Genomic DNA, 13,831 nt, shown 5'->3' with positions numbered 1-13,831 from the left:
GGTGGGGGTGGGGTTTCCCCCCATCTGGTGCTGAAGTGACTTCAGAGTAATCCATTACAATCTATTGCAGCCTAACAGAGTGATCCCTCTGGAATTTGTCACGCATGCATGCGCACACAGACATACCCCTGAATTTGTAAAGCTGTGCTTGGCTACCCAGAGCTTAAATGCATGACCTTTCACACACACTTTCAAGCTCATGCATTTGGAGAGGATCCCTAACTTGGCACAGAGAGAGAGAAGACCTGAAATTCAGGACAAAACTATCGGTAGGGAATGGAGGGGGCAGCTTCAGCTGTTCCAAAATTCCAATGCAGATGGAATATTGATAGGGCTCTTTAGGGCACCTTGCAGCAGACAGTCGGCATGGCCAATAGTGTTAACAGGCCTTATACCCCAAGGACACTTCCATGCTGTAACTATTTTGGGGTGAGAGCCAGTTGTGTACCTGCAGGTTAAGGTTGTGGACTTAAAAGTTGATTGGGAGTTCTCCACAGGACTTCTTGCAGTAAGGAACCAGAGGTCAAAGTGCACTGGAAAGTGTGGAATGGCACTTGCTTGACACATTGCCATCCAATGTTTCTGCAAACAAATCAGAATGAATGCTCAGTAAACTGTTAACAAAAAGTCTGCTGAATCAGGCCAATGATCAGTCTAGTCCAGCATCCTGTTCTCACAGTGGTCAACACAATGCCTCAATGGGAAACCTTCAAGCAGGAGGACATGAGTGCAGCAGCTCTCTGCCCACCTGTGATTCCCAGCAATTGGTATTAAGAGGTGTACTGCCTCTGACAGTGGAGGCAGGACATGAACATCATGGCTAGTAGCTTTGGATAGCCTTGTCTTCCATGAATGTGTCCAATCCTATTTTAAAGCCATCCAAGTTAGTGGCCATCACTGCCTCCTGTGGGAGTTCCATAGTTCAACTATGCTGTGTGAATAAGTACTTTATGTAATGTGAATCTTCCAATATACCGCTTCATTGAATATCCATGAGTTCTGCGAGAGGGAGAAAATCTTCTCCAACTTTCCCCAAGCCATGCATAATTTTATTCACCTCCATCATATCACCTCTTGCCTTTTCTCTAAGCTAAAAAGTCCCAAACGCTGCAACCTTTCTTCATAGGGGAGTCCCTCCATTCTCTTGATGATGTTTCTTGCCCTTTTCTGAACCTTTTCAAACTCTACAGTGTCATTTTTAATGAGAACTGTGCACAGTGTTCCAAATGTGGCCACACCATAAGATTTGTACAACGGCATTATATTGACACAATTTTTTTTTTTAGTTTTTGTTTTGACTACGTCAGACCAACACGGCTACCTACCTGTATTACATTGACAGTTTTATCTTTGGTTCCTTTCCTATTGGTCCCTAGCATGGAATTTACCTTTTTCACAGCTACCGGTACTGCACACTGTACTTGCTGTCATCATCTAACCTCCCCGTAAACTTTTTGGAAACAAATTAGGGTGAATATTAAATAAACAGGTTGTTTATTTAACTGCAATAACATTTGCAGTGTTACAGGTCCCCCGTAGAAATTACCATGAAGTTAATGCACATGTGGCATTGTATTTTGTTAACATTTGGATAAAAGTATGTACTAAAGGTTAGCAGTTGACGATCCCAGGGTTAAATCCAGGCACAGGCCCTGTGGATCCTCCACATGGACAAGCAGGGGTATGGAATGAGCAGCATTCATAGTATAGTATAAACAGCTGGGTTGGTTTCCAGTTTGTTTCTTGGCCCAATTCACGGTGCTCACAATGTTTAAAGCCACAAGTGACTCAGGATTCAAATAAATGAAAGACTGCCTCCTTTCCTACAGACTCTCTCAGGTGTTAAGATTGGCAGAAGGGCTTGGTAGTTTGGGTCGGAGAGCTGCCTGGGAGCATGTTCTCTGTGATGGCTAATAATAATAATAATTTATTTATTTATTTATAACCTGCCCATCTGGCTGGGTTTCCCTAGTGGTGGAATTCCCTCTCCATAGGTATGTCCAGCCCTTTCATGTAGTTTTTAAAGGGATGTTGAAGATGCACATCTTTGACAAATGAAATATATATTTTAAAACCTACCCTAGTCTATTCATTGTATTATATTTTAGCTTTTTTATATTGTATTTTTTTAACTGTTATAACCTATGCAGGGAACTAATGGTGAAGTGCAAGTAAGGACTCTAATAAATATTTGTGGGAAATTGCAGTTAAACATAACTATGTATGAGTGCTGGTTAGTGCATGAAGGGGTTAAGACTACAGAGTTAGATTTGTAGGCTCAGCTGGGTCACGCCTCTTCTGATAAGGGGGAAGTGAAGCCTTCTCTTCCTGTCCTCTCTCTTCTTGCCATATAACCAATAAGGAATGATGTGTCTTAGCTTTGATCCCAGCTTCGAGCATGGGTTTGAATTTATCTTTCTGTTTTTTCTACCCAAGAGTACTGTATTGTGCTTGTGTTCTCCTTGATGGTGCTACATTAAATGCATGAATCTAACCTTTGGAACATTTTGTAGTTAAAGCGTTTTATGCTTACTGTGTGATCTGTTCATGCATTGAGAATGCTGATGCAGGGAATAGACACTAAGTACAGATGTGTGCAATTACTGTTGCATGTGAACATCGATCTACACACAGGGCAAAGACACAGGTACCTGCAAGAAGGTACTTTCTTCTCTCCAAGCATCTCAAGACAGTGTACATGGCTTTCCCTAATTTATCCACACAGTTAACCAATGAGGTAGTTCGGGGAAAAGTTGGGCACAGTTTGGCTCAAAACTCATCCAATGAGATTTATGACAAAGCAGGGATGTAACCTGGAATTTCCTGGTGTTCGTATTCACAGCTCTTACTGTTATAGGATTTATAACTGGTGAAGTGAAATTTAGAGTTTACATATGGGGCTTCCCCTACTGAGGTTTAGTTTGTAATGTTATTTCATTTCTTATATCAGGGATTAATCATTTTTCTCAGGAGCAATGTGGTCTGCAGATGATGGAATGTATTTTGCCCTGCAACCTGCCTCCCTCACAAGTTAACTGTGCTACTGAGCCAGGTTTCAGATTTTGTTATTAATTTGGAAAAGCCTAAACAATTTAGGGCCAGCTTATCTAAAATAATGAGTTAAAATAATGACTTATTCCATATAGACCTGCCTGTTCACTAAAATCTTTGGAGGTTGCCCTCAGCCTACAGAGGTCTGGCAAAGCCTACAAAGGTTTACTTCACAGCAATTTGGAGAAGGGCCTTCTCTGTAGTGGGTGGGTCCCCGTGTGTTGAATGAGCTCCTCAATGAGGTATAAAGGTAAAGGGACCCCTGACTGTCAGGTCCAGTCGCAGACGACTCTGCGGTTGCGGCGCTCATCTCGTACAGCTTCCGGGTCATGTGGCCAGCATGACTAAGCCACTTCTGGCAAACCAGAGCAGCGCACGGAAACACTGTTTACCTTCCCGCCAGAGCGGTACCTATTTATCTACTGGCACTTTGACGTGCTTTCGAACTGCTAGATTGGCAGGAGCAGGGACCGAGCAACAGGAACTCACCCTGTTGCGGGGATTTGAACCACCGACCTTCTGATCGGTAAGCCCTAGGGCCTAGGTTCTGTAGTTTAGACCACAGCGCCACCTGCGTCCCACAACGAGGTATAGCAGGCACCTAATGTGGTGAGCTTTCACCAGCTGTAAAACGTATTTATTTACCCAGGCTTTTAACTTAACTGTATTCAACTGTGACAAACTTGTACATGAGGTCAATGTACATGATGGGTATTTTTGAAGATTTCCTGGATAGGGAAAGTATCAGTTCTAAAAAGTACAGCATCACTGAAGGTACTGCTTTTATTTTTGAATATACTGTTGCATGTACTGCTTAATGTGATGATTAATGGCCAAAAGTTAATGTCAAATTCTGTGGGGATTAGCTGCAGGAAAAGCTTTGTCATGACTGATTAAAAAAAAGAGGAATAACTTTCCCGTGCATATAGATAGATGAATAAATCACAATGCAGGTATGCTAACACATCTAACAGAATTCTCTGGCATGAGGAAATGTCAACACAGCCTTTGCAGTGTAGGACTCCCAAAGCTTAAGCTTCCAACAAAGCCTTGCAGGCCACCTACAGTCCTACACCAAGGTACAGCCCTGTCAGTGAGGTGTGCCATGAGGTTCTGGGACATGCTCCATGACAACTTATTTAAAAAAAAAAATCCAGAGAGATATGATTCCAGAACTTAATTTTGTGGAGTTTCGGGTCTATGGATGAAGGATGGTATACAAATTTAATAAATAAAATAAAAACAAATGAAATATTTGTTATTTGGCAGTGAATCAGATTAACCAGGTACAGTATTGTTATGTGACTTCTTACCACAATGTTTTCTTTTTTCTTTTTTAAAAAATAACTGTGCATCAGGTCCTTGTACATTATAAACTGTGATGGTTCCCATTTTGGGTCCTTGTAAAACGGTTAGTTGCATTGGTAATTTTCTCTGGTGCTTCTCATCTCTTCAGTTCATTTGGGGTAATGTCTTTTTGTTGTTTGTTTGTTTGTTTGTTTGTTTATGTGTCCTTATAAAAACATGGTCATTTATTGCCTACTTCTTTAGGCATAGTATTAAGCAACAAACTTTCTGATATCAAAATTGAAACACATACACATGGAAAAGAGAGGCCACTGCTGTTGTTATATGTGTACAGTACTGTATATTGAATGCTGATCCCAGGCAAGCCCTGCTTGAAACCATCTGACCTTCAAGCTTCATATCAGTCACGCTGTGGCCAAGGGACAAAAACACCAGCTTTCCTTTGACCACTATTCAGCAACATGGTCCATCAACAGGGTGACCAACCCTCCAATCCCTAAAAACAGCTGAGCAACCTTAACATCACACTTTAAGAGTTCCATTAATGGAAATAGCTATTAGTTACCTCCTTCTAAAGTTATTTTCCATAGAAAGCAAATTGTAGTCCAGCCTATTAGAACAGCCAAAGGGTTAGTTTCTGTGCCTGAATGGCAACCACAAAGAAGTCTGTGCCCAGTTCTAGAGCCCTGGACTAATGCCGCCTTATCGTATAATAACCTGAATGGCTGGAGCAGAAAAGGCAATGATGTCATAGACCTGCTACTGAAGCTTCTAGAACAAAGGCAGTTGGAGTGAGAACATGAAGACCACTACAGGGGGAGAGTTGGTGACCACCTAATCCAGAGCTGCTGTTTTGTCATAAGGGCCATGATTCCAGCCGGCTGTAAATAGAAAACAAGAAACACAAAAAGTCTGCCAACCATCCAGACAATGATGCCATCTACATACAAGTCGCAGCCCTGATGAAAAGAATAAAACAACCCCCGTGAAGTGGGATCAGACCAAGGTAGCTCTCATGTTTCCTTTATAGCTTTTTAAACTAAAGGTGAAGATTGGCAAGAGGTAGATACTTGGCTTGCCAAATCTGCACCTGTGGGCCTCAAGTGTCTACTGTAGCAGTTTGTAGGTGAAAGGAAGAATGGATGACTCTGAACCTGCATTTGACCAAGTAATCCCTGGAAATGAAGAAATGCTAGGTACTGAAGAACAGAAACATAATCATGAAATTAATGAGAATTGCAATGAGATGTGCCAACCAGAGAGTGAAACATATTTTAGGAAACAATCCCGCAGCAGCAGCCCTCACATCCTAGGCCAGGAACAGGCTATTAGTTTGCTTGAAGAGACAGAACAACCTGTTGTGCAAGACTCCAGCTATGAGAGTGAACAAGTGGAGAGCAAAGAATCCCAGAATGGTAATCAACAACTGGAGAAACTGGAATCTCGGCATAGCAGGCAACAGTCCATTCATGGCCAGAATCCGCAGAGCAGAAAATCTTCCCAAGGGAAGGCCTTAGACAAAACTGAAATAATGGATGAACGGTGTTGGATCAGCAAAACAACAGGCATAAAAATGATATCTGGCAGTCAGCAAACTAGTTTTGTTTGGGGCCCAGAAACACTTGAAGAAATTCTGCGTCCTTTTCGTGAGGCTGCAATAAGCAGTGCTACTTATGCAAATACAGAAGTAGAACCACCTATAGCTCAAGACTCTCACTTTAGTATTCAACAACCAAAGGGGCAAGAATCAAGGCGGGCTAGTCAACTACCTATAGCAAACGAATCTCACCATAGTATTCCACAAGAGGCAGAGAGAAAGGAATCAATAAAAGGTTGGCAACAGACTGCAGTACATGAATCTTGCTGCAGTATTCAGCAGCCAGAGGGAAAGGAAACAAGGCAAACCAGTCGACAGGCTTTAGCAGAAGAAACTTATTATATTACTCAACAGCCAAAAGAGCAGGAGTCCAAGACTGGCAACCAGCTACCAAGAAGACATGAGTCCTACCAAATGCCAGAAGATAAACGAATAAAAAGACTGAAAAGAATGCACAAAAATATAACTGACCAGGCACAGCAGACAGATAGTGCAGAATCTCTGAGAAGAGAACTGTTTGAAAAGAGTCTACAGACAGATAGCCATGGCAGTTCAACAATTAGTGCAACAATTGAATTAAAAGGTTCCTGCCATGGCAGCCGCCAATCTAGCTTACAAAAAATTGATCAGGAGAGTTTTCCAGTTGAGTTACAAGATCTCTCTTTGGGCAGACAGCCCTCTGAAGCACCTGGGATTTACCATGGCAGCCTCCCACGTGAACTTTCCTTCAATAAAACCAAGCAATTTGATGTTCAAGACCTCCACCGTGGCAGTCTTCCAGCTCATTTACAACATGAGGTACAAGAATTCCGTCGGAGTAGCCTCCCTCTGGAATTGCAAGATGCCCTCCGCAACAGCAAGCCGGTTGAAATTCAAGAGCTCCGTTATAGCAGTATCCTCGCAGCAGTGGAAGATCTTGGGGAAACTCCTCTGGAGGCTGAGGAAGAGAATTTTCAGAGCAGTCCCCCGCTTGAACTGGAAGTATGCCACCAACCTAATCAACAGGATATTGAACAGGACTCCCAGCATGACAGCCAGAAGCCCCGAGAGACAGAATGCAAGGTGGATCAGGAAACTGAGACCGAGAGGCCCACTGCTTTGGATAGTAAGATAGCACCACTGAAGCAAAACGCCTCATTTGCTCAGCAAACATATAGTATCATTTCAATTGAGGAATCTACCTGGCTAAACAGACGATCTGGCAAATTAATAAGACACCTCAGTCAGCAGACTGATTGCAGTTGGCTCCAGGCGAATAGAGAGAGAGAAAGGAAGCTTGGTGATAAAGAAATGATGACAAGTTGTGAAACGGGGGTTCAAAAATCAACCTGCTCAAAGTCTGAAAAAGAAGTACAAGCACCTGCCTGGAAGGATATTGAGGAGTCTATGGAGCATGAGCCCTGGGTGGTCAGAAAACAGTCTGGTGTGTCTCAGAAAGACAGTGAAGTGTTCATTGCACTCAAATCACGAAGGGGCAGTGAACTCCGCACCCTGCCTGAGTCTCAGAAAGACATCCAACCACCTTCTGCAGCAGTGTCCAGGAGAGGAAGTGAGCAGCCCATTGTGCTTGAGTCCCGGAAGCTCAGTGAACTCCCCACCCTGCCTGAGTACCAGAAAGACAGCCAACCACCTACTGCACCAGTGTCCCGGAGAGGAAGTGAGCAGCCTGTTGTGCCCGAGTCCCGGAAGCACAGTGAACTCCCGACCCTGCCTGAGTCTCAGAAAGACAGCCAGCCACCTACTGCGCCAGTGTCCCGGAGAGGAAGTGAGCAGCCTGGTGTGCCTGAGTCCCGGAAGCACAGTGAACTCCCAACCCTGCCTGAGTCTCAGAAAGACAGCCAGCCACCTGCTGCACCAGTGTCCCGGAGAGGAAGTGAGCAGCCTGGTGTGCCTGAGTCCCGGAAGCACAGTGAACACCCCACCCTGCCTGAGTACCAGAAAGACAGCCAGCCACCTACTGCAGCAGTGTCCCGGAGAGGAAGTGAGCAGCCTGGTGTGCCTGAGTCCCGGAAGCACAGTGAACTCCGCACCCTGCCTGAGTCTCAGAAAGACAGCCAACCACCTTCTGCAGCAGTGTCCCGGAGGGTAAGTGAACAGCCTGGTGTGCCTGAATCCCGGAAGCACAGTGAACTCTCCACCTTGCCTGAGCCCCAGAAAGACAGCCAACCACCTTCTGCAGCAGTGTCCAGGAGAGGAAGTGAGCAGCCCATTGTGCCTGAGTCCCGGAAGCACAGTGAACTGCGCACCCTGCCTGAGTCCCAGAAAGACAGCCAACCACCTACTGCACCAGTGTCCCGGAGGGTAAGTGAACAGCCTGGTGTGCCTGAATCCCGGAAGCACAGTGAACTCCCCACCTTGCCTGAGCCCCAGAAAGACAGCCAACCACCTTCTGCAGCAGTGTCCAGGAGAGGAAGTGAGCAGCCCATTGTGCCTGAGTCCCGGAAGCACAGTGAACTGTGCACCCTGCCTGAGTCTCAGAAAGACAGCCAACCACCTACTGCACCAGTGTCCCGGAGGGTAAGTGAACAGCCTGGTGTGCCTGAATCCCGGAAGCACAGTGAACTCTCCACCTTGCCTGAGCCCCAGAAAGACAGCCAACCACCTTCTGCAGCAGTGTCCCGGAGGGTAAGTGAACAGCCTGGTGTGCCTGAGTCCCGGAAGCACAGTGAACTGTGCACCCTGCCTGAGTCTCAGAAAGACAGCCAACCACCTACTGCACCAGTGTCCCGGAGGGTAAGTGAACAGCCTGGTGTGCCTGAATCCCGGAAGCACAGTGAACTCTCCACCTTGCCTGAGCCCCAGAAAGACAGCCAACCACCTTCTGCAGCAGTGTCCAGGAGAGGAAGTGAGCAGCCCATTGTGCCTGAGTCCCGGAAGCACAGTGAACTGTGCACCCTGCCTGAGTCTCAGAAAGACAGCCAACCACCTACTGCACCAGTGTCCCGGAGGGTAAGTGAACAGCCTGCTGTGCCTGAATCCCGGAAGCACAGTGAACTCCCCACCTTGCCTGAGCCCCAGAAAGACAGCCAACCACCTACTCCACCAGTGTCCCGGAGAGGAAGTGAGCAGCCTGTTGTGCCTGAGTCCCGGAAGCACAGTGAACTCCCCACCCTGCCTGAGTACCAGAAAGACAGCCAACCACCTACCGCACCAGTGTCCCGTAGGGGAAGTGAGCGGCCTGGTGTGCCTGAGTCCCGGAAACAAAGTGAACTTCCCACCCTGCCTGAGCCCCAGAAAGACAGCCAACCACCTACTGCACCAGTGTCCCGGAGGGGAAGTGAGCGGCCTGGTGTGCCTGAGTCCCGGAAACAAAGTGAACTCCCCACCCTGCCTGAGCCCCAGAAAGACAGCCAGCCACCTACTGCACCAGTGTCCCGGAGGGGAAGTGAGCGGCCTGGTGTGCCTGAGTCCCGGAAACAAAGTGAACTCCCCACCCTGCCTGAGCCCCAGAAAGACAGCCAACCACCTACTGCACCAGTGTCCCGTAGGGGAAGTGAGCAGCCCATTGTGCCTGAGTCCCGGAAGCACAGTGAACTCCGCACCCTGCCTGAGTCTCAGAAAGACAGCCAACCACCTACTGCACCAGTGTCCCGGAGGGGAAGTGAGCGGCCTGGTGTGCCTGAGTCCCGGAAACAAAGTGAACTCCCCACCCTGCCTGAGCCCCAGAAAGACAGCCAGCCACCTACAGCAGCAGTGTCCCGGAGAGGAAGTGAGCAGCCCGTTGTGCCAGAATCCCAAAGTGACAAATCACTTGGGACCACAGCCATGTTGGGTGCTGAAAAAGAGACTGAAGTACCAAGTGGTGCTCCTAGTGAGACAAATCAAGCAAAACGGAAAACTTCTTTTTCTGCAAAGGCTCAACAAACATACAGTATTATTTCCCTTGAAATAAATACCTGGATTAACAGAAGAACTGGCACATTAATGTCTTGTAGCAGTCAACAAACTGAGGGAAGCTGGCTTCAGGATTATATAGCAAAAAAACTAAGGCGTGCATCTAAAGGAAGTATGGGCAGGAGTGCTGCAGCTGAACCAAGTAAGTCTGGATCTGAGAGTGATGGAAAAGATGATGTAGAGCAGGAGCTCACCTGCAATAAAGAGTTTCCAACTGAGAATAAGGGGGCAACAGCGGATCTAATTGCAGCCCAAACCCTAATGTCTCCTGAAGAAGCAGAAGGAGAACTGTTGCAGCTTGCAAACAAACTTGCAGTGGGGAACCAACAGAATGAGATACCACCATCCCAGGGAGAGTGCATACAGGAGGATATGCCACAGTTCCAATGGGACAGCCAAAAGAGGGGGGTTCCAGAGCCAGATATGGTAGAGTCCCAGTGGGGCAGCCAGCAGGCGGTAGTGCAAGAATCCCGGCGGGGCAGCCAGCAAGCAGAGGTGCAGCAATCCAGGCGGGGCAGCCAGCAGCCAGTGGTGCAAGAGTCCCGGCGGGGCAGCCAGCAGGCGGTGGTGCAGGAATCCCGGCGGGGCAGCCAGCAAGTGGAGGTGCAGGAGTCCCGGCGGGGAAGCCAGCAGGCGGAGGTGCAGACAGAGAAGCAGGAATCCCGACGGGGCAGCCAGCAGGCGGTGGTGCAGGAGTCCCGACGGGGCAGCCAGCAGGCGGAGGTGCAGACGGAGAAGCAGGAGTCCCGACGCGGCAGCCAGCAGGCGGTGGTGCAGGAGTCCCGACGGGGCAGCCAGCAGGCGGAGGTGCAGACGGAGAAGCAGGAGTCCCGACGGGGCACCCAGCAGGCAGTGGTGCAGGAGTCCCGACGGGGCAGCCAGCAGGCGGAGGTGAAAGAATCCCGACGAAGCAGTCAACAGGAGGTCGTTCAACAATCCCGGCGGGGCAGCCAGCAGGTGGTGGTGCAGGAGTCCCGGCGAGGAAGCCAGCAGGCAGAGGTGCAGACGGAGAAGCAGGAGTCCTGGTTGGGTAGCCAGCAGGCAGAAGTGCAAGAATCCCGGCGGGGCAGCCTGCAGGCGGAGGTGCAGGAATCCCGGCGGGGCAGCCAGCAGGCAGAGGTGCAAGAATCCCGGCGGGGCAGCCAGCAGGCAGAGGTGCAAGAATCCCGGCGGGGCAGCCAGCAGGCGGAGGTGCAGGAATCCCGGCGGGGCAGCCAGCAAGCAGAGGTGCAAGAATCCCGGCGGGGCACCCAGCAGGCGGAGGTGCAAGAATCCCGGCGGGGCAGCCAGCAGGCGGAGGTGCAGGAATCCCGGCGGGGCAGCCAGCAGGCAGAGGTGCAGGAATCCCGGCGGGGCACCCAACAGGCGGAGGTGCAAGAATCCCGGCGGGGCACCCAGCAGGCGGAGGTGCAAGAATCCCGGCGGGGCAGCCAGCAGGCGGAGGTGCAAGAATCCCGGCGGGGCAGCCAGCAGGCAGAGGTGCAAGAATCCCGGCGAGGCAGCCAGCAGGTGGTGGTGCAAGAATCCCGGCGGGGCACCCAGCAGGCGGAGGTGCAAGAATCCCGGCGGGGCACCCAGCAGGCGGAGGTGCAAGAATCCCGACGGGGCAGCCAGCAGGCAGAGGTGCAGGAGTCCCGGCGGGGCAGCCAGCAGGCGGAGGTGCAAGAATCCCGGCGGGGCACCCAGCAGGCGGAGGTGCAGGAATCCCGGCGGGGCAGCCAGCAAGCGGTGGTGCAAGAATCCCGGCGGGGCACCCAGCAGGCGGAGGTGCAGGAATCCCGGCGGGGAAGCCAACAGGCGGAGGTGCAGGAGTCCCGGCGGGGAAGCCAACAGGCGGAGGTGCAAGAATCTCGACGGGGCACCCAGCAGGCAGAGGTGCAGGAGTCCCGGCGGGGAAGCCAACAGGCGGAGGTGCAGACGGAGAAGCAGGAGTCCCGGCGGGGCAGTCAGCAGGCGATGGTGCAAGAATCCCGACGGGGCACCCAGCAGGCAGGAGTGCCACAGTCTAGACAGGGAAGTCAGCAGGGCAAAGAGCTGAAAATGGAGCAGGAATACAAAACCCAGCAGGTTTTGGGTGATGAATTTCATTTTAGTAACACCATATGGAAGACGTTAGGAAATCCAACCCAGCAGCCTGATGAGTCTGCAAGCAAAGGAACTCTTGGGAGCTTATCGTCATACACAGAAGGTGAAGATGCAGCTCAGCAGACATATAGCATAATTTCTCTAGAAGATGGAATCTGGCTGAACAGAAAAACTGGTAAGTTCCTGTTCAGTCATGGTCAGCAGACAAACAAAAGTTCACTTCGTGGTGTTAATGGAAGAGCTGTGGAAGATGGCAGTGATAGAGGAGGAAGTACAAAACCCATCAAATCTGCTGTAATGCAATCTGAAGAAAAATCTGCAGAACCTTCCTGCTGTTGCAGTGTACAAACTGAAAGTTGTACATCAAGCATCAGCATTGTACAACCTTGGGAAGAAATGCAGGATCCTAATGAGAAAGTGATAAGCAGCCACCAGAGCGCAACTACGCTGCTGAGTGTAGATACATATGTTGATGTGGAGTATGAATCAAAGGTGACTTACAGTGTTGTTTCTGTGCCAGAAGGAAGCTGGATCAATATTAGAACTGGCAGGCTGGTGGTATCTCATACTCAGCAGACAGACGAGTCTTCCTTTCAAAAGCCTGGAACAGATGGTCAAGCACCCCAGAGGCGAGATAGCTACTCACCTGAGCTGAGCCATTATGACCTGAGTGATAGGCAGATCAGTGAAGGTTCACAGCCAACCTACCTCAGTGATGAACCGTATGAGGAACCTGTAATGCCTGGTGGATAGGAGGAGGGCCTTAAGAGACTGGAGACGTCTGAGAGTTAGTTGACTCTGCTGTGGGAGAGGACCATGGCATTTTGGAGAGCAGTGGCTACAAGACCAAAAGTAAAGCTCCCAGGAAAACAGATGGCAGAATAAAAATGGGGAAACCTGTTTATTTTGTGGTTCATCTGCTTGAATGATGTTTAATGATTTAATAGCACCTGTGGGGCTGATCCAACCACCACCTATCTATCCAGTGCAGGGGGTGGCCCTGGCTGTCAGCTTCCTCCTCCTCCTCAGACTCAGTGTTGCCCTTACAGAACTTGGCAGGGAAGAGGATGGGGACAAAACTAGAATTAGTTGGCTCTGGCTGCACCTGCTGTTGGTCTCCCTGCCTTCTGCCCCACCAGTGCCAGTGGGCACCAGCCACCACCGAATAGTGATATTTCAGTTCCTCATTTGCTTGCCTCTATGACATAAAGATAAGGCCGAGACTCCAGTCCTGTTTAAAGATAATAGATTCATCACTTGGTAGCTGTGGCTTCAGGTGATTATTGTTCTGTGTGAACAAACCATCCTAGATCAAACCCCACCAACAGAATTATTCTACTATCTCACATCACCTCCAACACAGTCAGAGCTACCGGCTGATTAAAGTATTTTGACCGATCTGCCTTTAAGCAAATAATGCATTCATGAATGAATTAAAAGTAAATACATTTGCCTGTTACAAAAGGTCAGTATAGGTGACTTTTTGAGATATTGAAGGAAGTGTGAGATACCCGAGAGCTTGACAAATGAAAGATATTGTTATAAGGAAAGGTCAGCTGTAATCGTCCTGCCCCAATTCCCTATTATTGTGACACCCCAGCATGCAGGAGCCTGGAGGTGTGTGTGTTGTGAACAAGTATGCTCTTAATTCTAAGCTCTACCAATTAATTCTCCCCCTTGATTAAATCAACTAAAGCACCCTTCTGCAACCTAGTGCCCCCAGGTGTTTTGGACTGCAACTCCTATCAGTCCCAGCCAGTTGCATTCCAAAACATCTGGATGGCACCAGATTGAGGAGAGCCGAATGAAAGGTCCTGAAGCATGCAGTCCTGTGCCTAATCCACTGGAGGCTTTTCCCACATTCAGCTGTGAGTCATCAAGTGTAGTACATAGATT

At 49.0% G+C, this 13,831-nt stretch overlaps 1 protein-coding gene across 1 annotated transcript; it reads left to right on the top strand.

Annotated features, from left to right (window-relative positions):
- Positions 1-3,973: 3,973 nt before the first annotated feature.
- LOC118077555 (uncharacterized) lies at positions 3,974-12,849 on the top strand. Its single transcript, XM_060270014.2, has one exon. The coding sequence runs from the start codon at positions 5,498-5,500 to the stop codon at positions 12,686-12,688; it is 7,191 nt and encodes a 2,396-aa protein (XP_060125997.2). The 5' UTR covers positions 3,974-5,497; the 3' UTR covers positions 12,689-12,849.
- The last annotated feature ends 982 nt before the right edge of the window (positions 12,850-13,831 follow it).

The sequence above is a fragment of the Zootoca vivipara genome, chromosome 1 (assembly GCF_965207765.1).
Source record: "Zootoca vivipara chromosome 1, rZooViv2.hap1.1, whole genome shotgun sequence".
Classification (NCBI taxonomy): Eukaryota; Metazoa; Chordata; class Lepidosauria; order Squamata; family Lacertidae; genus Zootoca; species Zootoca vivipara.
The sequence above is the reverse complement of the archived record's forward strand: the minus strand, read 5'-3'. Positions and strand labels throughout refer to the sequence as shown.